Source organism: Epinephelus lanceolatus, chromosome 2 (assembly GCF_041903045.1).
Source record: "Epinephelus lanceolatus isolate andai-2023 chromosome 2, ASM4190304v1, whole genome shotgun sequence".
Lineage (NCBI taxonomy): Eukaryota > Metazoa > Chordata > Actinopteri > Perciformes > Serranidae > Epinephelus > Epinephelus lanceolatus.
The window spans coordinates 8418790-8442064 of NC_135735.1; the positions used below are offsets into that span (position 1 = coordinate 8418790).

General features: G+C 40.2%; 1 protein-coding gene across 1 annotated transcript in view; it reads left to right on the top strand.

Moving 5' to 3' along the window:
• The window catches only part of luzp2 (leucine zipper protein 2), a 267448-nt gene that overhangs the window by 221520 nt on the left and 22653 nt on the right, over positions 1–23275 (top strand). Inside the window, exons 8-9 of the mRNA XM_033632390.2 lie at positions 6814–6888; positions 9808–9975. Coding sequence (XP_033488281.1) covers positions 6814–6888; positions 9808–9975 — 243 coding nt within the window. The remainder of the gene's footprint in view (positions 1–6813; positions 6889–9807; positions 9976–23275) is intronic.

Consider the following 23275-nt stretch of genomic DNA (forward strand, 5'->3'; position numbering starts at 1 on the left):
GTAGGATTTAGATAGATGTATTAGCAGAAATGGAAAATAGTACAATACGTATATTTTCTTTTGTGTACAATTACCCAAAAATAAGAACCGCTATGTGTTTCTTACCTTAGAATGAGCCTTCCTTGTTAATGGAAATCACCATGTCTCTACAGTAGCCCACAACAAACAAATCAAACACTGGCTCGATAGTTAGAAGCTCCCCTGTGATGAAAGCATCAGAAAAATATTGATTTGTAACATGAAACTGCTTTATTCAGTATTTCTACCGGTTTTATTCCCCTGGGGTTTTATTTATAAAAAAATGCGTAGGATAAAAATGTACGGACAGAGAAAAGCTTAAAAAGGTGTATGCCAAAAAATATTCAACAATTTCTACAATCAATTTCCCTCCTACAAAATGTTCGTAAGCATGGGTCAAAGTTTCTCTTATCAAGTCTGTTTTTATGAATCACAGCTTTTGTGTGGGAAGTGGCGTAAAACTCTTTGAGGCCTCGTTTTGTGCATACATGTTTATAAATGAGACCCTAGGTCTGCAGATGATTCGGCTCCAAGTAAAAATCTCCTGAACAATGAACACTGAAGGAATTCTAAAAGTTTCAGCTGGTTGCACAAAACACATAAAGTTAAGACTTTGCATGATGTCCTAGTTAAGGTTTCCTCAAAATAAAATTGGTTGCACAAAACACCCTTAAGTCTTCATAAGATTTCCTTAATATGTTCACTTAAGTATTTATGGTTTTCTCCTTGTCTTAAGTAATCCTTAGACTGTTCCACAAAAGACCTTAGCAACCAAAGCAAGGTAAAAAAAAAAAAAACCTAAGGTACCTCTGACTCCAACTTAACTGCAACATGATCCAGTTTATGGTGATAAATGAAAAACACTAACACACCCTGAGAGGAGAGTTCTGCGACCAGGAGAACCCAGTGGATACACTGTTGATTTTACACTTCAGATTTGACTGAATTAATCTTTGTTGCAATTCCTACAGCCGTTTTCTGTTCTCTGGTATTTTGGAATCAAATTTACTTTGTAGTTTGTGCTTTCTATTATCGTATTCCTCTAGAAGTATCATCTTTTCCTCCTCTGACCAATATGGTTTTCTTGTCTTCTTTCTTCTGCCATTATTTTCACTATCTAGCTAAAAGCCAACTTTGTGAGATGACAACAGGCGTCACAAAAATCCAAGCAGAGTCCAAGCAAACAAACAATCTCCATGGAAACTTTAATCGCTGTCTTTCAACACAGTAAATGAGTTAACATTTTTCCTTTACTAAGGAAGCCTTTCAGGGATTCTGTGCAAGTCCCTCAGCTAAGAAGAAAGTAAGCCTTAAGTGTCATACTTGAGGGGAGAACTTAAGGTGTTTTGTGCAACCGGTCCCTGTCCGCTACATGCCACTAAATATCCCTTAATCTGACACACTGTTCCCTTAAACTGATATTAATTTATTTTAGGGAGCTAAAACAATTCAGGCAGCGTTTGCTCAGTGCTGTTTCATCTTACGTAAGTGATGTGTGGGTTTCTACCCAGAAGTTTTTGTAAACTACACAGTGACTTGGTCGATAATGCAGGTTCACAAAATAAGGACATACTGCACCTACAGTGCCACAGACGGAGCCAGTATTGTCAGTTTTTTCTTCAGTGGATGATTTTCCATTAATAGCCCTCCGATTTGAAGGACATCTTAAAAAGAGACCCAACTCAGTGGATCCAAACTATGCAGTCCCAGTACATAACTATAAACACTACACACAGGCAGGTTCCCCTTCACTTGCTCAGCCAAAACATTAAAAACTTCAGAGGAACTGACAGTGCCTTCCCTGCGTTTCCCTACGAGACAATATTTTTGGCAGAGGAGCCGTATTCAAGCCTTCACATCTTCTTCACTCCGTCAGTCCACTTTTAAATTTACCCCTAGAGCTGTTTCTCCTCCATTTTAGAAAAAAAAAAAAAAAAAACTGAAAAGAAAAATGACGGCTTGATGTAGCTGCCTGCCTCGTCTAGCAGAGTGGCTAGTACCCCACTGACCCCACACCTCTGTAATGGATTCAGCACAGCAATATGAAGCTTTAGACTTGGAGGCACTAACCCTGAAAGTCAGCATTTCTGGGTCAGTGGCCATGCGCCCGCAGTCCTCAGAGGACTATCCAATGATGATGCACTGTGTAATGGATGGTAATGACTCACTACTGTAATGCTACACATCCGCATGCATGCACGTACACACAGTCCTCAGATCCTACAATTCTAAAGACAAGACTGCATTTGTTTTCTTTGTGTTTGTGAGCCAGTCCAGCCTGGACTCATGAATCATTCAGCAGTCTACACATTCTTAAACGCAGCACTTTTACAATATTTCCTCTGAACCACGCACATATACATACGCAGAAACATTTATGGTTTAAGTGCAGCCCGATTGTAATACCATATTAAAATGTCCATTGCCAGTACTTTAATGAAAAATATCTAATAATATGTCACAAGTCTCTTCAAAATTGGACCATTTTTATCAGTAACCTTCAGTATCCCATTATGCTGGAAATAATTCAAACATGTATCAGCGAATACTTATGCCTTTCATTTGCCATTTGCCACAAAGAGATTATATATAAGCCTTTGTGTTGATGATTAAAGAACTGTTCTTCAAACTTTATTACCTTTTGGATTCCCCCCTGAGCGCAGCCCGACAGCTACAAATGACTTTGGGCAAACTCACTGTAAATGGAAAAAAGATCTTCTGTGGGAAAGACTTGATTCTTTGGCTTCTTTGAAAAGCCATAATGGTAAATGTTGCCCTGTCCTTGACTGTCACTGCTCGACTCATCTGTCAGGGAAAATTTTAACATCCTTTCAGCTGCCCCTGTCGAGTGGTAGAAGTGACAGACATGTTCATCATCAGAATCACCTCTTTGCAGGCAGAGATCGAGATGAAAATGAGATGTGTCCCATGCCAAGTGTCCCAGAACTCACCGAGGTACCAAATAAGTCTTTAAAACTCCCCTAAAAACATCTATCAGCCTCGTCATCCATTTCTGAAATTTCAAACACTTTTTTCTCCGGAGATTGTGGATGCTGTTTGTGGGTTCGCTGACCTTGGGTGTTCCCGTTTGCAGTTTTTCATTTTGAGATGCCAGTAAAAGACACCTAATAAAAGTTCACAGCTCAAAGTCCAACACTTAGGCCAGTTTCACACAGACCACATGCAAATTATCCAATACAAGTTTCTGTTCTTGCTGCTAATGAGTTTATCAATAATAAAAGACTCCTCAGAGGGAGCTCTGTTGATCCTCATATGGGGTTATATTGGCTCATTTACTGACAAAAAAAGCTTATTTGTGTGTTGTTCAGCTCGGGGATTAAACTCCAGCAATGATCTGCTCATTAAGGGCTTTGATGGTTCCAGGGGGTCTCCTCTTATAACTGTCTAGATTAAATCTTTCTTCTGTCTAAAGGACAGATGTGATCTTTTTTTAATGTGGTTTTGAATGAACTTATGCTCATCTGATTCCACATACCCTCTGGATCCTGGTCTTTTCTGTGTTCCATGAAACAGACCAGAGGCATTATGCGACAAAGCATTTAGCACCTAAATCAAACGATTGTATCAACAGAACGCAGCTACCATTGTGAAGGTTCACGAGACCCTAGTGCTCTCTGGGGTAAAGACGCAAGGGATTCATTGAGCACATAAAACAAATATTACACACAAGGTTAGGGAGGGCTTTGATAAGATTTCACTGATACCAGTGCCATTATTGATTTGGCTTTTCAGTCCGTTTCTTTATTGATTCCCTTACTTATTCCTGATCAATTTTCTGTGTGGGGAAGAAGGTAGGCTTTCACAGGTTTTCAGTATCAATACAACTGTTTCATTATCTCTGTGTCTGAATACAGTGTAGAAACACATAGCCTTTTCCCACCAAAACTAGCACGTGTACTCAGGTTTCCCATTGCTAGAAGACCAGACCTGTGTACATGGCTTGTTTTTTTGGTGTGTCATGTGTGATGTCACAGACAGGCCAGAAAACAGGTTGGTAAACTGTAGGAAGTCAATTCAATCAATCAATTTTATTTATAAAGCCCAATATCACAAATCACAATTTGCCTCACAGGGCTTTACAGCATACAACATCCCTCTGTCCTTATGACCCTTGCAGCGGATAAGGAAAAACTCCCCAAAAAACCCTTTAACGGGGAAAAAAACGGTAGAAACCTCAGGAAGAGCAACTGAGGAGGGATCCCTCTTCCAGGACGGACAGACGTGCAATAGATGTCGTACAGAACAGATCAGCATAATAAATTAACAGTAAACCGTATGACACAATGAGACAGAGAGAGAGAGATGCAGGTAATGACAGTAGCTTACAACAACATTATTGAAAGTAATAATATTATAGTTATAGTTCTGGCTACTGTGGTACAATATGTTGAAAGTATGTATTAATATCTGGCAGTATACATGTGTGACAATAATCATATGTGTATAATAACAGTAGAAGTATGACTAATGACTAATGATGGCAGCAGCAGCAGGAGGCATCTGGCAGGACCACGGCAGCAGCACAACCACACACGTCACGCTGTCCAGGCACCACTGCAATATGAGTTAATCTGAGAGACAGTGGAGCACAAAGGCTCCGGAGAAGAAGCCGAGTTAGTGACATCCAGAATGGCCGAGTTAGCAAGATGCAGTAATAGAATACGAGAGAGAGAGAGAGAGAGAAGGAGAGAAGGTGCCCGGTGTATTATAGGGGGTCCTCCAGCAGACTAGGCCTAAGTCAGCCTAACTAGGGGCTGGTACAGGGCAAGCCTGAGCCAGCCCTAACTATAAGCTTTATCAAAGAGGAAAGTCTTAAGTCTAGTCTTAAATGTAGTAGCATGAAGGCCAGTGAAAACTACAGTGGTTATGTCTTTTTATTTAAAATTCGATGCAAACTAATTTGAAATGATGTTTTAGCATCTTTTGGACAGAGGTGGACGGTATTTTGTGGTGGTGGGTCATCGCAGGTCGCCAGTTAAGGGTCTAAAAGAAGCACGTTCACCCGGTTGATGTGTTTCCATCAATGCCGATCAGAGCCAGAGGTGATAAATACTAGGGGTGAGGGCAAAAAATCGATATGGCATAGTATCGCAATATTTTTGTGTGGCAATATTATAGCATTACTCAGACACAGAGTATCTATTTTGTTATCATAGAAATTATTAATATTACAAATACAAATATACGTTTTGGTAGCCTGCTAGAATAATTTCCTGTGGTGATTTCCACTCCTGATAAATTGCCCTGACTACCGCAGAGTCATTTGACCAGATGTGAATGCCGCTTGCAGCCTTTCCCATTACATTAAAAACCCAGATGTTAGCAGGTGTTGGCAAGTTTTTTTGTGCAGTGGAAAAGGGTGTGAATCAGGTGTGTAAAAGCTCCATTGTGTAACTATTTTCTTAGCCAAAGAAAAAATGTGCTAAGCCTGCCTGAGTAGTGCTAATATTATTATAATGGAGAATATTTGCCCTTGGTAATGGACTTGTTGCTTGGTTGGGAAGCAGAGGCATTCGCGCATAGACTGTCAAATACATGGCATTCCTTGAATCTAAACCCGTGTTGCTTAGAGAGCCTTTGCACACTGACTTTATTTTTAAAATCTGTCATCTGGAAAAAGAAAAAGTCTGAGTCCGATGTATATTATTGTTCTTTTCATTGTGAAAATTTGCAATACGAGACAAAATGAAAGGACAAATTTCCTCCCGTGCTTCTTTCCACTGGAGATACCTATCTGGCTGTCAGCACTCTCTCCCTGTGTCCTGCATTTGGCACTGCGGCTACATAAAGGGGCTGAGCTGTCCTCCCTCTGTCTCTTCACACATTCGCTCTCTCTGTGCAGTCCACATCCTCCTCCTCCTCCTCCTCCTCCTCCTCCTCATCATCATCATCCATCTGAATATTACTGACCTGACCTGATGAAAGTAGGCTATCTGAGTTATGAAAGGATACTGTGCGACCCGTTGCCCTCCCACCACATTTTCTTGACTGCCTCTTGGTCAAACCGCTCTCTAAAGGCTTTTGTCAGATGCAAAGAAATAAAGAAAATCTAACCTGTTCTGAAAACTTTAATGACGGAGTTAATGTGTAAATGTGATTGACACGATGTGAGGGTCATATTTATTTCTAGACATACAACAATTTCCAACAAAAAAAACAGACTGTGTGCAAAGGACTTTACTCAAAATTATCATTTTAACAACACTATTAGCAGCAAAGTTGTAGTTTTTCTTCTTAAAATTATACTATGCTTTGGAACAACTTGCTGCCGGTTTCTAGTAGCATAGAAACATTAGTTTGACTCCACTGTTTTGAATGTGCAACAATCAGAAAAACGTGCCAGCATTGATAAAACATATATTGTAATCTTGGAGGCGTATGATTCCAGTTTGGATCCCCTGCTCAATTTAACCTCTTAATTCGATTTCAATCCCAACACAAGGTTTAGTACTCGATCAATGTGTATGATTATGCAGGGTACAAATTTAGCTCCACCCACTAGCAAAATGTTGGAACAGTATGCAAGTGTCTGACAGAACCTAAGCCAAAAAAAAAAAAAAATATGTGTGTGGGTGTGTAAGGAGTCATAATACAGGTTTTAAAAAGTTGGGACAAAAGTGATGATCGACAAAATAATAAAGAGGCGTCTGAATCCTTTGAGCTATAGATCGGTGTTATTGATAGTGCTGGGGAGACGAGGTGGGGACTAAGAAAAGCTTTGTGTGCACAGAACAAAAAGGGTTGCGGTGATTCAAAAGTCATGTCTTCCTGCAGGGGCAGCAGCTAATGGACCTGGAGCACAAGTTAACTATAGCAAAGGAAGAACTGGAGAAGACAGCACTGGATAAGGTAAGTAACAGAAGAAAAAAAAATGAGTGATGATTTTGATTGATTTTCTTGTTTATAACATGTATTTTTTTGTAGGTTTGATAACTTTTAACTACTGGTCTCTCTCTCATCTGAATAATTTAAACCCTGCAATGTCAAACACTGAGTAGAAAAATAGCATCTAAATTATCTAATGAATCGTTGTGTGTAGTGATGTTTAACTGCATAAATCACTTTCAGAGAGTGGAGTTTGAGGATGGAGGTTGAAAGTAAAGATAAAATAACTCCAAAAATAAGGGACAGTTCACCCAGTAATCAAAAGTACATGCTTTTCCTCTTACCTGTAGTGCTCTTTATCTGTATAGATTGGTATGGTGTGAGCTGCAGAGTGTTGGAGGATCGGCCTTAGAGATGTCTGCCTTCTCTTGAATTTAATGGAACTAGATGGCACCTGGCTTGTGGTGCTCAAAGCTCACCAAAAAAAAAAAAAAAAAAAGTCATTGGTATAAACACTGATCAGCCAAAACATTAAAACCACTGACAGGTGAACTTTGATTATTTTGTTCCAATGCATTGTTCTGCTGGGAAAGCTTTGGTTCTGGCATTCATGTGGATACAACCTGACATGTTCCACCCACTCAAACACCGTTGCAGACCAAGTACCCCCCCTCATGGCAACAGTACTCCCCCATGGCAGTGGCCCCCCAGCAGGATAATGCACCATGCCACACTACAAACATTGCTCAGGAATGGCCCAAGGAATGTGACAAAGACCTCAAAGTGTCAACTTGGCCTCCAAATTCCCCAGATCCCAATCTGAATGAGCATCTGTGGCACGTGCCATTCTCCCACTTCACAACTAAATGGATCTGCCACCAACGCACTGGTGCCAGACACCACAGGACACTCCCAGAGATCCTGTGTCCATGCCTCGACAGGTCAGAGCCAAGTCCCATCCATGGAGGCCCCACCTTGGATTAGGGGAACATCTGGGGTACCGGCACATCACAAGAATCCTTGAGCAGATTGGGACCTGGGAAATTTAGAAGCCAGGTCGACACCTTGAGCTTTTCGTCACGCTCCACGGGTCATTTCTAAATAGTATTTGTAGTGTGGCATGGTGCTTTTTTCTGCTGGGGGGCCACTGCCATTGGGGAGTACTGTTGCCATGAGGGGAGGTACTTGGTCTGCAACGGTGATTGAGTGGGTGGAACATGTCAGGTGGTATCCACATGAATGATTTTTGGGTTGCTGTGGAAAAATAAAGACAGGTCCTAACAATGACTTCTCAGACCACACCCATACTGAAAATCTTACTGTATGAAAGTTTATTGTTAACTGTAATATATCTTTATTACGTGTCTTTGTATCAAGTACATGTAGGCCAATCAGCCAATATATAGATATCTGACATTATTTACTCCCTAATATTGGGATTGGCATCAACCCCAAAAATCCAGTATCTGTTGAGGTCTAGAAGAAACTATTTACTTCATACCAACCTTCACACACAAACAATATCACAGCGCAGAAGAAGACGTGCATCTGCTCTACAGCTGAGGCAATTAATCAACATTATCAATTACAGAAATACGTCCATTTGCAAAACGTATGTTGGCAAGTCGCAACCGGTCAAAGCATGTATTTCTCTGGAGAACAAGCTGCAACTCAAATGGCTTATCACAGGAGTACTACAGCTCCTGTGAAGTGAAAGCATCCCGGAGTGCTTCGTCAGCATAGCAGCAAGAAAGCGCCGTACCGTTTACTTGTCCCCACACAAGCGTGATAATGTTGAACACTGCACACCTGTGAGCCGTTGTGAGCAGTTCAGCATGGCCGTCACACACTGCTCATACAGGCAGAGTGGATTATCAATAGGCAGAATTTGTTCCTGTAGATTTCACTTAAACTCCATACATCACCTAAGGTAGTGATTCAGTAGATGATTAATTGACTAAGCGAAAAAACAATTGTTAGATTAACTGAGAAAAAGTAACCAGTCAGTGCAGCCCTAATCTACCCATGGACAAGAGGCTCCTGCTTGTGACAGCATGAGATCTAAACATTAACGTTGTCCTTCCTCAACTGAGATGTTACATTAGCTAGCTCAGTGGTGCTAGGTAAGTTAGCAGTAGATGCATACTTCCTTCTGCACAGTGATACAGCTGGTGGGTGTGGTTCAGTATAAATAAAATAGTTCCTACATGAAACTGCTCACAACAAGGTCTGTGGATTATCTTGATAAACTGGGTTGTGATTTCTGGAAAGAGACACTGCTGTTGAGGTATTTAAATGTATTTTGGGGGGTTCTTTTGAGCACCACAAGCAGAGTGCCATGTAGTTTCATTATACTGGAGAGAAGGCAGACATCTCTACAGCCAACATCTCCAACTCTCTGAGACTCACACCAAAACAATTGAGGCTGATAAATGACAGTACAGGTGAGAGGAGAAAAATGTATGTTTGATTTGAGGGTGAACTGTCCCTTTAAAATTGATGTATTCTAAAAATGTTCAGCTTTAATATGAGTTATAATGTTATTTTTATACGTGGTTATTGACACCATGTCACTGGGGGCGAGTTAGATAAGTTAAAAATGCATGGGCAGAAAAGTGCTGATTAGGAAAACAGGTCATTCTGGTGCTCAGCGTGGGAGAACTGACATCAGCGGCTGTTGTAAAATAATTAAACCTATCATTCTGACCATTATTATTATTGATTAAAAGTAAATGATCTTTTGGGCATTCCTTCTTTTTTATGACTCTGGTGAGTTCCGCTTCATGTCTTGCCTAACGATGCCTCCTAGCCGTACTAAAGTCACTTTAAAGCATGGCCAATGGCTTTAATGCTTAAGTAAATTTCTCATGTGGATGGATGGATGGGAGGAGAGACGGAGGGACTCAGAAATCTGCTTGTGTGTGTAATTTTGTTTGGGGACAGGAGTCTCAGCTGAAGGCGCTGAAGGACACAGTTCACATCTGCTTCTCAGCTGTCCTGCACAACCAGCCCAGCAGCAGTCACAGATTTCCCGCCTCCCCCACCCACTTGTTCAGATACTCATCACTCATCAACAGCTCCAGAGTCACCTTTCAGCAGCCACATGCCAAGGTAATTCAGTATTCTACTCACTTCCATCTGATTGAATGTTTATCCAAAAGAAGCCCTGGGTTTATTTGTAAAAATCCAACCTTTTTGTGTTTAATGAGTCGGTGCAGTGATGTGCTCAGTCTGCCATATATCTGCTGTAGATGAGGTCCCGCCGTCCTTGAACTAACAGTGTGTCTCACTGTAAGACGTCAACACGTGCTGTGCAGAGATGTCACAAAGATAAACAGTCATATCAAACATTTATTCACTGTGTTTGGACTAGTGTTAATTTAGTCGTAAAAGTTTCATAGTAATAGACTTTATAAATAGAAATAGTTAAATAATCACTTCTTGTGGTTGCAAGGTCTTGCATCTCTACTTTTTTAAATTTTAAAACAGCTCAGAAAAAAACACTGAAAGAACATTTGTTTATCAAAAGTTCAAAAAAGCTCTCTTTGTTTTCCATCTTTTGTAATTTCACACATTTTTAAGGAATTAATTAGCTTTAGTTAAAATAAATAAATAAATCAAGGTGGCAACAATTTAATTCTTTGTTTTTCTAATCAGAAACCCATCGGGCAGATGGGAGATGGCAGGTCTATTTGTCATTTTACCATGGCGTGCATTTCTGGTGACAAAATTATGACTTCTGATTATTTAATTTAGAAAATTACATTTTCCTTATCACAAAAAAATACACACCTGACATTACTGCATATGCAAAATATATATTTGGGGGGGGGGGGGGGGGGGGGTGAATATAATTAATTAGTCTAGAAGATTTAGTAAACAAAAACTGCCGTAGTGATTTTTACCCAGGAGTTTGGGTTTTTGCAATTTTATCCCACATTGTTAACTTGTGTTACTCTCAGGACGACACTAACTGGCATTTAAAACACCTGAGTGTCATATTAAATTTCAGACTCTACTGCTACAATTTTAACATGTTATCTTACTAAGTAATAACGTTAGCAGTGAACATTTAGTGCAGCTGTAATCAAAAACCAAAGCAACACATTTTCTGCCGTGGATACATGTCAGTGTAATCATGGTTGATTGGATTGGTGCACCGTGCAAGACGCACCACTAGGGGTGTACCATATCATATCATTCACAATAATACAAGTATAATTTTCATATAATATAAAAAATTCATATCCTAATACTCACAATATTTGGACTTGTTGACATATGGACGTCATACAGTTACCCACGGCAACAACAAGCATGGCTGAAAGGGAATTTATTACCGACTCCACGGTGGTTCCAAAAAGAGGAGCAGCTTCAGTAGTGTGGGATAAACTGTGGCGTCCTGAATGTTTTATGAACAGCCCCGGACTTCTCAGACTCTTTTAGTGACTTACTGCTCAGAGGGAACTCATCCAGCGGCTCCTCTGGCAGCAGCACAGCGTCTCTCCCTCTCCTCTCTTGCCGTGCGCACACGGGAGTCAGTGTGGCCGAGTGATTTAATCATAAACCTTTGGTAATGGTAACCTATGTGACGCTCGCGGCTCAACAAAAAACTCCATATATGTGAATGTGTGATAGTTGTGGTATCATAACAGCCTGTCACAGGTTACAGCGTGATGATTAGAGGAGAAATGGCAGAGCATAAAGGTCCAGGTGGAAAAAACAACTCAATCATTTAGGATTTTACCAAAAGAAGGAAATCACCTGTTGATTTATATATATAGATCCCAGGAGACATTTTTTGTATTTGAAAGCTGTTTAAATGTGTAATTTGTGAAAGATTTTATTTGGGTGAACTATTAATATTGTAACAGAATCTGAATCTCACTCTGAGTTACTGTTGTTGTTCACAAACTAAAGAAATGAGAGATCATTTTTGTTTAGTTTCTACTGAATATTTGAAGTACACTGTAAAACTATATCACTGATTTTGTTGCAATTCTATGTTCTTAAATTAGTCATAATTTCTTTATTTTTTTATAATTTTTCATAATGTCAAGAATACCGTTATCACAAAAATACCCAGAAATATCATGACATTATTTTATGGCCATATTGCCCACCCCTATGCACACCACCCTTGCCTTGTCTGATCAGGGCCTGACTTGGCTCAAAAACATTTTTGTTGTTCTATGCTGGAGTAGAGTTCACAGAAAAAATGTTTATCTAACAAATCTGCCACATTTGAATCCATGCCATAATAGTTCAGGCTGCTCTTATAGCAAATCAGTGATCCTCCACAATACCAAGTAAATGTGGTCTATAATACTCTGAGTCGATTCGGCCAACAGGAGAACATTACTCAGTGATATTAGATTTCTTTAGGTAATAGCATAGAAGGATAAACGATACAGGCGTAGATTATTATCTGAATAACATACAGTTGAACTTATTTTAAAAGAGTAGCCCCCCCCACCCTGTCCACTCTGACTCTGGCCTGTGGTGCTGACTTTCTCTCACAGTACCTGGTCAATGTGATTGTCAGTGACCTCAGTTTAAACACAGCAGCTTCAGTGTCTTAGGATGAAAATGAGATAAGTTTGTTTTGTAAAGTAGAAATGGAAAGCAAGCTGGATTTGGGATTTGCCTCTGTAATGGTGGAGTATAATTTTCCCTGTGACTTTCCAGATAAGATAAAGCAGGCAGACGCTGTTTTCCACTCCTCTCTGTGTAAACACTCTCAAATTGAAATTCATTTCACACTGTAACTCCCAGCTTGGTGACATCATGGAAGGTAGCCCGGTGCCAAAATATTCACCTCACCACACATCAGAGCGCACATAATGCACTGTCTGCGATATGAATTTAAGTGTTAGCAGATTATTACCTCCTTTTCAAGTGGCTATTTGTCAATCTGATGCCCTGAGTATCACTCTCCAGAGACAAGTAGCCCGGGAAATAATTGCTACCAAATCTAACAGTTGGGCAAACACAATTCTAGAGGTTGTTCAGAATAATAACATGTCTAAATCAAGCAGCAGTCTGAGTAATTTATATCGCTCTTTATATTCCATGCTGCTGTAGCTTTGGAGGTAGAGCCCAATTACTTCAAGGCATTATGGGAGTTTTGGTATGTTGGAGTTAAAATGCGTTCTCTATGAAATTATTAACTCAATGTGACACAGGCTTTGTTTGGAGCCTTTGAAAGTCAAGGTCACAGTAGACTTAACTAAGGGCTCAGGATTTAATCCCTATTAGGAGTAATAAAAAAAAAGAAGAGGTGACTGGCAAGAGGATTCATTGTAAAAATAGGATTATGCCCTCAATGTAGATATTGCTTCTTGTTTTGCCACTGAAACACTTTAACATTTTAGGACTCATGTTCAAGGCCGTGGTTTAGAAAGTAGTGAGGTCCAGATTTTTTGCTTTTAATGGAACCTTTTTACTGCATTTTTGAATGAGCAAAGTCATACCCAAATAACACTTTAAATCAACTAAAGCTGTAGGAGGTCAGATTTCCTTTGAACACTCCTCATTCAAAGAAAAGCATATCTACCCTCTCCCTGGACATAATGCAATCAGTTGACTTGTATGTTTCGCACTACTGACCAAACTCCTTTCTTGTCACGTTTGTCCGGAGGTAGCATGACATTAGGATGTGAACAGTGGTGGAAGTATTCAGATCCTTTCCTTAGTAAAAGTACTCAAACTGCACTGTGACAATACTCCTCTACAAGTAAAGGGATGTTACTGTCAACTCATTTCATTTCCCATTTCCCTGACGAAAATTTTAATCAAGATTAGACGACTAGTCTAAAAAATGGAAAACTTCTTTCAGGATCTTTTTTGATTAATGACAATGCTGCATTCATGTGTATGTTACATTTTACTGCTGTAGATGTTTCAGGTTGCGCTCATTTGAACTCCTTTAGATACCATTGGGTATTTTAATTTACAGCATTGCATCATATTCTGTGAGATTATCATATGTTTGTTGTTTATTCTGGTGACACACTGGAGGAAGTGGATCAGTATGGATAAATGAAAAATGAAAACAATAAGCAGTTCATTTCAGGTGGTGACGCGTTACGTGACATTGTAAATGTAATAATATTACCCGAAATCCTGTTGGTAACAAGTTATATTACTTAGTTACTGCTAAAATGTAATATATTGTGAGGATGCATTTTCCAGCTGACCCAAGAGGGTTTCAGTTCAGTTATCTTACAAAGTAGAAGAATTTTCTCAACACAAAAAGACAACATTCAAAATCAGCTCATCTAGAGTGACATGGTTTTCACTGAAGCTCTCAGATAAATGTAGTGAAGTGAAAATATAAAGTTGCATAAAATGGAGATACTTAAGTAAAGGTGCTGAGGTACTTTCCACCACTGGATATGAGTATTTATGATCATAGAGTCACATGATAAATATTACTGCCTAGGGTCCACATACTGTAAATGTATTTTACGTTATGGAAACAGTCCCCCTTTCCTCCAAAATAAACACAGAAAGATGGATTAACGCTGTGTCTTACTACCCATGAATTGATATTATACATAAAGGTACTTAATAGTGTAGTTGACATAATAATATCAGTGCAAATTATGTGTTAATACTGACTAAAAATTGCAGCAGAAATACATGAACAAACTGTTCAGTTCTCAGCTGCTTTAACCGTAGGGTGAACTTTAATTTTGAAATAAAGTGAATGCTTTATTAGCCAGCTGATGTTAATGGGCTAAGACGCTGTTTAGGGGCTGCAGTGGTCGACTTAATAACTGTCAACTGACTGTGGCATTCATGTGAAATATAATGTTAGTTGCTCTAATGAGGGCAACCTAATGACCACACAATAAACATGATTCTGTTGGCATCACAAACACAACGCGCACAATGTGTGCGGTGTTTTGGTTTAAACAAGTGATCATGTTAACTTCTCAGCCAACTGCGCCGTGGTTACTCGCAGTGACAACGGCTGTTTAAATCAGAAACAGAACGACCTCGTAAAAACCTTCAACAATACTTTCATCAGTTTAATATACTTACTTATCTGCATTTATTATCTACAGCAGCCACTTACTACAAGCAACCATGGATGCATTCACACGAAAGTAGAACTAGACAAGCACACTGCTTCTTCCTCCTCTGTTTCAGACATGAAGTGTTCATTTAAATTGCTTATTAATAGACTCTTGTACACGTTCACCAGTATCTATTATGCCTGGTTCACACTACACGACATTTCTGTCCGTTCTGACAGTCGCTATGTCACATTAGGTGAATAAAATCATGCCGTGACTTGGCCGACAGACATGACACACTACACGATGGTCCACACTGATCATCCCAGGTTGTCTTTCATGATGTGTGTGATGTCATCGGGTTATTCTTGTCCTGTTTTTATTATCATTACTTTTATTTCAGTCACTGTGTCTGTTCATGTGCCAGTCGAAATGTTGTTGTAGTAATGTAGAAAGTGTCACCTGATGTCAGGAGCTCCATCCAAGTAACTGAATCCTCCAAAACAAGTTCCTGCAAATGATTCACAATAAAAGCCTTTTTAGAAAATGAAGGGATTCTCTCAGCCGAGGTTATAAGGGGCTTTTAATTTGAAAAAGATACAGGAAGTGTTGAGTTTGAATGATGTCACGATGCATTAACTTTATCAAGCCAATGGGAGTGGATTAAAAATAAAATAAAATACAGAGGGAATAATACATAACGTCCCGTCTATAATGTAGTCTGTTTCAAATGAAGCTGGTAGCCTCTGCAGTTGTGGTACATAAAAGCCCCGCCACTATTTTTTTTTTTTTTTTTTTTTTTAAACTTTATGTCCGTCTCCATTATGAAGAAGCAACATTGTTTGCTAGCGTGATGCTAACGGCAGTACTCAGCGGGTTGATGAAGTGACTCTGCTGTTTCACACTGGCATTTTTTCCCTTTTTACTCTGTGTGGTGACGTCCCTAGAGGAAATATCAAAAAGGCTGGGCTATTGTTGTCATACAGTTTCCACAGCAGCAGACCGCTCTGTGTTTCTATTGGTCAAAGTGACAGCTGTGACAGGAGCAGTAGTGAACGACAAAAACAAAATCAACCATGCTAGACTTTCTGTCGGAACGTCGTGAGGCGTCCCAGACGTGGCGTCAGTTGTCGTCTACTATGACTCACCGACACTGTACGTCGCTGCACCAGGCTATAATCTGGCTGATATCGTGCAATGTAAACCAGGCGTTAGTCATGCTGTTTTGTTGGTTTTTACACATATTACATGAAACACACATAGTGGTAGCCCGATTCATCCCTAAGTGCTGTTGTCTGTAATGCTGGACACCAAGTGCTGGTTTGTCTGGAATCACGTGACCACATGGCGGCGAGATCAAGGAGTGCTGCAACTCTGTCTTTCAGTGGTGCTACGTCAGGTCAAAAAAAATTATCAGGGTCAGAGCCAATCAGAGGCTGAAAAGTGGGTCTTCACAGAAGGCATACTGGGTATGCTCGACTGACAAGGGCATTAAGCCTTTCCCACACAGGCACCTGTCATATTGACAGCTGTCAGTTTCAAGGTGTTTCACGCTATTCAGATGCAGAGAGGTGGTTGTTTTTTTAGGAAATTATTACCATGGTGACCTCATAGCTGGCTACAGCCAACCTCGTGTCAAGTGTCATGATTTTATTCTTTCAGTACCTTTTTGTTCTTCAAATACCACCACATCTTACTCAAAACAGCATTTCTACAAGTATTTCTGTGACTCTATAGACCTATAAAAATAGAACTGAAACGCAGCAGAGTATACACATCACTTTTATTTCTTGAAAATGTACTTCATAGCACCTGCAGTTATTTTTCCCTCTACCAAGCAGTAATGTCAACCTAAATCAGAGACCGGGTTAGTTCTGATTTCTGAAAAGCAGTCGCTGCAGTCACTTTGAAATCATCAAGTCGGCCACAGCGCCACAGTGCCTTGTCTGCCATGATCCTGGTGAGCAATTCTGTCTTAAAGAGGCTTTTCTCTCCTCAAAGCACTCACAATTTATTCTGCATCTCTTTCGTGGGTGCCTAAGTGACTTGACATGCCTTTAGAGAATTTTTTTTGTTGTCTTTGTTTCTTATCGTGCGTCAGTAGCACCAGCCCCACCAGTGTCACCACTGTCCCTCTGCTGTGGTATCATACAACACAGCACTGTGTAATTGACACTTTCAGTCCACATTTAAACTCTTTTCAGCATTCGCAGCAACACTGGATGATTCCATCATAACAAAAGTGTATCTCTCGTCATCTTTCTTTCATTACTGTGAGCCAAATAAATGTAAGCACATGGGCTAAATAAGCATCTCACTAAAGAAAAGACAACTAAAGGAAACTGAAGGAAGGTGTGGGTTGATTTTTCTTATGCTAATGAAGTTTATACTTCCCACTTCATTAGCATACAAATAGCAGCACTCTACTTGTGAGCAGTTGCTAGCTCCATTATCCCCAGTAGCCTCTGTACACTTTGACAGGCTGTCTGATAAATCTGAGCACGCCCTCACTGTAAAGATTACTGGGGTGCTCCATCTGTCCACTCGGCCTGTGCATGTGGAGGTGGGTCAAATCTCATTTAAATCACTGCCAAATTTATCTCAAATTAAGTAGTAAAAAACAACACACAATAGCACTTACTGTGCATGAAAGAGCCAAACAGCCCACAGCTGAGATGTTAGGTAACAATCCACTGACAGAGAGGCAAATGTCAAGAACTTGGCTCTTTGATGACCACGTGGTGTTCCTCATTATGCTCATTAACAGCATGAAAGCACTCAGTACTGTTATTATAACATCCTTTATCCTAGTTATTGTTGTGTAGTTTTGAACCTGACATATTAGTACAAGTGAATTGTAGCTGAATGCATTCAGTCAGACATGCTAATATTTCTGAAAATGCATGGCTAATCATATGCTAATTATTGTTGGTGATCAAAAGGCAATTATTTTTGCACACAGCAGGGTACGATGGCACTACCAACAATATAAAAAAAGGCTCTAAATCTTTTGACGTATGGAGGCAGCATTTATCCGCTAACTGGATGATAAAACATACATTTGAGTTTCATGAGGACACTTAGACTAAAACCCGCTTTGTGTTGTTGAAATCCGAAGTGGGTAAGTGCAGGGATGTTTGTTCAAGCACTCACTGACACCACTTTGAGCTTGACGCTTGTAGTTTGAGTTAACATAATGGGCCTTAAGCTCTGGTAGAAGCCACGGATAAGACTCTCCCAGACCTAGCCCCTTAGAAACACACACACACACACACACACACACACACAGAGCTGTTTTTGCTGGTAAAAGATTCATTAGTGTGAGGATGCAGAGATCAGCAAGATTGGAGTGGAAGTTGCTTCATATTTAACAGTCTCGGGGAGAGAGCCAAGTCTTGTGGTCCGATAGCATGCAACTTTCATCAAAGTAATGGGAGATGATGTCTTAGATGCTCGGAGCACTGTGCCGGAGGAGAAATCAGGCATTTCATTGCCCTGCTCTCAGCACTTACTATTTACTTTTATGATTGTTTCCTTGTCTATATAAATCGACGGGATATTCATCTCTGCCATCCGAGGAGGCAATAGTAGGTGGTTGACAGTGCAAAAAAAATAAAAGTAGCTTAAAGATATTTATCAGCTGGATTTGGATGGTTGAATTACATTAGCATCATGCAACAAATATGAGAGTGCTTACTAAGAAGTTCAGTAAAGTAATCCTCTCTAATATATGTTTTTCATTTTTCTTGGATATTAAACTCTCACAGTCTTTCAGTTAAAGGTGCAGTGCAGAGTTCAGATAAGAAACATCTTTGTATTTTAAGAACCTATTATCTTATTTCACATTTATTTCTTTTGTGAGTTCAGTGTTGTTGCTGGTTATGCATCCTGCATCCCTGACGCATTCAAATCTGAAAGGACACAGTAAACTCACTATCAATGTGTCTGGGGGTCGCACTACTGTTAGTATTTACCCTGATAATGCGACATTGTGAGCAACAAATCCGTGTACAGTGGTGTCACGTGACTTTCTGTGAGTATGTCTTGTGTTACAGAAACCACTGAGTGTGAAACTTGTGTTTTGGCTGTTATTATACTGTCGGTGATGTGTCAGTGTTTTTGCTCCACTACTCTGCACAGCTCTGACACCTGGCCGCCCTCCCACTCGCCCTTATCCCCAGCTCTCTGATGCTCTGTGCACGGCTGATGCCTGGCGTAAAGGCGGCGGTGTCTGAGGCACGGCAAGGAGGTCTGTGGGGACTACCTGTAGACAATAACTGTATATTTTTAGGCGAGAGAGCTGCCAAGCTATAGACTACTGACCGAGGGCAACAAACAACAAAAACGGGTGTGTTTTAGCAAGTCATCACTTTGTTTCCATCAGTGTTTTAGACTCAAAACGTGGGTGTTTTGTAGCGACCCTCATCTTTCATCTGCACACACTGCGATGCCACACAGCTGGTTCAATATCAGCAAAGTTTCCCTTTATATTCATTGTCTTGTGTGGCGATCAGCAGTGATGTGGTGGTTCACTTGTACACTGTGATCTGTAGCCTATAGTTCGGCTTTAGCTTCTAACTATCTTTGTCTTTTTAACCTGTTGTTGCTGCTGAGTCAGTTTGACATCCTGGATAAATTCTTCAAACACAGACTGTAGACCCCTCTGTCTGCTTCTCTCTGGAATCACTCTTCCAAAAATGTTATAGTATGTCATTAGGGAGTGCAGTTAGTTGCCATGTGGGCACCATAGTAGCTCTGACAGCTTGATGAGCTGATGCAAAGGGGCGGGCCTTAGTGAAAGGTTAATTACAAATATATAACATCAAACACAAGTTTAACACTAATTTGTCAAAAAAACAAATTTTATTGGGAACCACTCATTTGTCTGTCCTGGGGACTCACTGCATTAAAAACCTTTCAACATCACTGCAAGTCTACAATTACACAGAACGTTCCCTGACAGTAGATATTTTCAGTGTAACCACTTAATCAGGTTTCTACCTAAGTATCACTGGTGTTATGTTGCACCCTGATTTCCACAGAAAACACGGACTAAATTGCGGAATTAGCTAAAAATAAATGGAATTAACTGTAATTTGCGGAATATCGTGAAATTAGCCTAAATACGGATGTCCTTTAAAAAATTCTGGCCTTGCTTTCGCATTTCATGGGTTTTATCACAGTGCCTGAGCTGAATGAACAAAGCTAAAAAATACTGCTGCTATGTTTTGGTGTCAGTTACAGGTGCTTCTGTTCTCTGCTCTGTGTTGTTGTCTCCCTAAGGACGGGGCTCAGCTCCTCTCCCTGATAAAAAATACTGCAGGGTTGTGTTACATCAAATTCATTAGCATTCATTAAATTTTGGTTATTTCCTTGTTCAATTGTTTCAGTTTTATTCATCCACACATAATCAGACACTCTTTCTGATGATAAAATGTGCTTAAATCATAAAACACAGAATTCAGAAAAATTAAAAATAGAGGATGCAATTTCAGAAAAATTAAACCTGACTTCATAGGGCCCTTCTTATGGAGACAAAGAGCATGTTCAATGCCTTCCCTCCTCCATTGCTGTACTGTAAAATGTTGCTGGTTCTGACGGATGCTGTCAAAAGTCAGGAAATAATGCATGAAGTGTTTGCCCAAAAGCGGGCACTTCCTCAAGTAAAGCCAATTCTACTGAACCTGCCTAAAAAGATGTTGTTTCAGCTGACAAAGTAAGAATGCAGTTTGACAGTGACAGGTTAAGATTGCTTGTGTTCATCTTGCTTTATGCTCTCAAGAGACCACTGTTGACCCAGTTAGGGAAGGTACTATGTACCAGCCTGGTGCAGAACACTGGCTGCACAAGACATACGGGGCTACTTTTGGAGAGATATGTGCCGTGCAAACTCAGTTTATCTTTTACTGTTTGGTGCCTACACAACAATATGTGGGAGACAGCAGGGAAAAATACAGTATCTGGTCCAAACATCATTTCTTTAGTTTTGCATTATACTGCTCAGTTATTTCAAAATGATCGTGTCTGGAAACGGACTAAAAAAAGGAGCGATTGTAGGAAAAGTCAAGGATGTAAATTTTCTGCACTGCTTGTAAATGTCGACATATTTCAGGTTAGACATCAATTGACAGGTTGGCCTTTCTTGTGTTGAATTTTGGTCTCAACGCCCACATGAGCCACTGGTCTATAGGTCATCAGTACAGTTAGCTTGTACAGATTGTTCCAAGTATCTAGCTTTTTGATTGGCTTGTTGCTGAAATAATGTAGTAATAATGTAAAGTATGTACCTCACTGAGGGAGAAAACTTGAGCCGACCCTAAATAATGTGAATATTCCCTATGCAAGTAGAAGGCACTCACTGTATTCTGGGTCCTGAGCAGAAAAAATATCCTCCACACTCAGTTATTGACACGATCTTCTCCGAACTATACTGTCAGGGAGCCTGCCGGCAGGGTTATTGTGCACTTCTTTGCAGTTTTGTGGATGCAAAAATCAGAAACATTTCCATCATACACTAATTGTGGCAGTGCTGTTCCATGTTTCACATGATACGTCATGTTTGTAGTCGACCAATGAAGATGAGTTTACATATCACCTTGGGTTCGTCCTTCACCTTCTCAAAATGATCCCACACTTTGGATTTCCTGCCCGACATGTTATTAAACTAGCCTGTGGAATAACCGCAGGTACCAGCCCTGGAAATTAACCTGACTCCTGTCTGATTGCTGAGCGTGGACACTTCCTGTGTCTGTCCTTTCAAAGTAAATTCCCACATGGTCCAGTCATATAGGTTTTGATTTATTTTGACAAGGTGCAGATCCTAATAGAGTGTCCCCTTTTTTTCCTCTTTTTTCTGTGACTTAGCGACCATGAATTCTTGCTGACTAATGACCTTTCTGGTTGAATATTAGGAGGCAACCCTATAGCCAATGGATGGCACTAGAGAGCAGAGTCACAAGTATTATACAACGAACAAGGGGATGGTAGAGGAGGTCATAATATTGCACTTTGAAACGGAGGGAGCGTTGTAGATGGTGGTGGTCTGTGCGGCCATTATATACATCCCAACATGTGGACGGAGAATTCTTGTCACTATTTCCTCTACATATATTACCAATTTGTTTCACCATCATTAAAATGTTTTCGTCATCTCCCACTGTAGTTTTTTGCTTTAGCTAAGCTACACTGCCCCCACAATTCCGGTGACACGGCTTTGTTTGTTCATATCCGTAAGCTTTCAGAAAACATGCATATGGATAAAATGAATGCAAAGTACTGACAGGAGGCTCAGTCTGTCTCCATATCTAATGTTGAGCATAAATGAACCCTCTCCTTGCTGCCGTGAACAAAAAACAATGGTTGAATTATGTAATTATCAAGCTATAAACAGCCATAAACAGTTTAACACGAACTTTTCTGATGAATTCATGGTTTGAAATATTCTGATAAAATATATATGTGATTCTATCTTACTGCCAGCAAGTGCACATAAGTGACAAATGCTCTTACCATAGTTCAGAAACATTATGCAGAACAGGTTAGGGATTTGATTTCAGCCACGTTAAGAGTTTATTTCAACAATAAGAAACAAGAATATATACTGTCTACATTATACACCCACTCAGGGGTCTTAGACTGACTGTAGCTAAGCATCACTCATCAGTATTCGAATATTGTCTAGTATGCGATAGAAAAAGAGTTCACAGAAGCCTGACGTGTAACCCTCCTGAAATCTATAGTTTTTATTTACTATTTTTTAGGCCTGTAGCATAGAGCATTTCTTACTGATTCAAAGCACCTCAGCCTCGCCAGAGCCACGCTTCTTCATACAGACATCATTTCAGGTGGTAGTGATATAGATCGCTCTACATACTCCAGAGAGAACCTTTTCATCTCTGGCTGTCCATCTTGTTTTCCTCCCACTGCCTTGACATTGCTTTGGCAGTTTTTGCAGTGGGTCACTTCACTGAAGCATCATTGTCCAGAATATGCAGCTCTCACAGTTGTAAATTGTAACTCTACCTCCCAGACTTCTGCTTACTGTTCACTGAGAGCTGACCTGGGCATGTTTACACAGACATTAAAGGTCCACTGTGTAGGATGTAGGGGGATATAGAGACAGAAATGGAATATAACATGATAAGTATGCTTCCTATAGTGTGTAATCACCTGAAAATAAGAATCCTAGTGTTTTCTGTACCTTAGAGGGAGTCATTTATATCTACTTAGGGAGTGTGTCCTCGTCTACAGAGGTCACCATGTTGCGCTGCCATGGTTCTACTGTAGCCCAAAGCAGACAAACTAAACACTGGCTTTAGATGAGGCCATTTGTGTTTTCATGTTGGCCACTGTACTTAGCAGCCCCTCCATGATGAGACCGCCAGAAA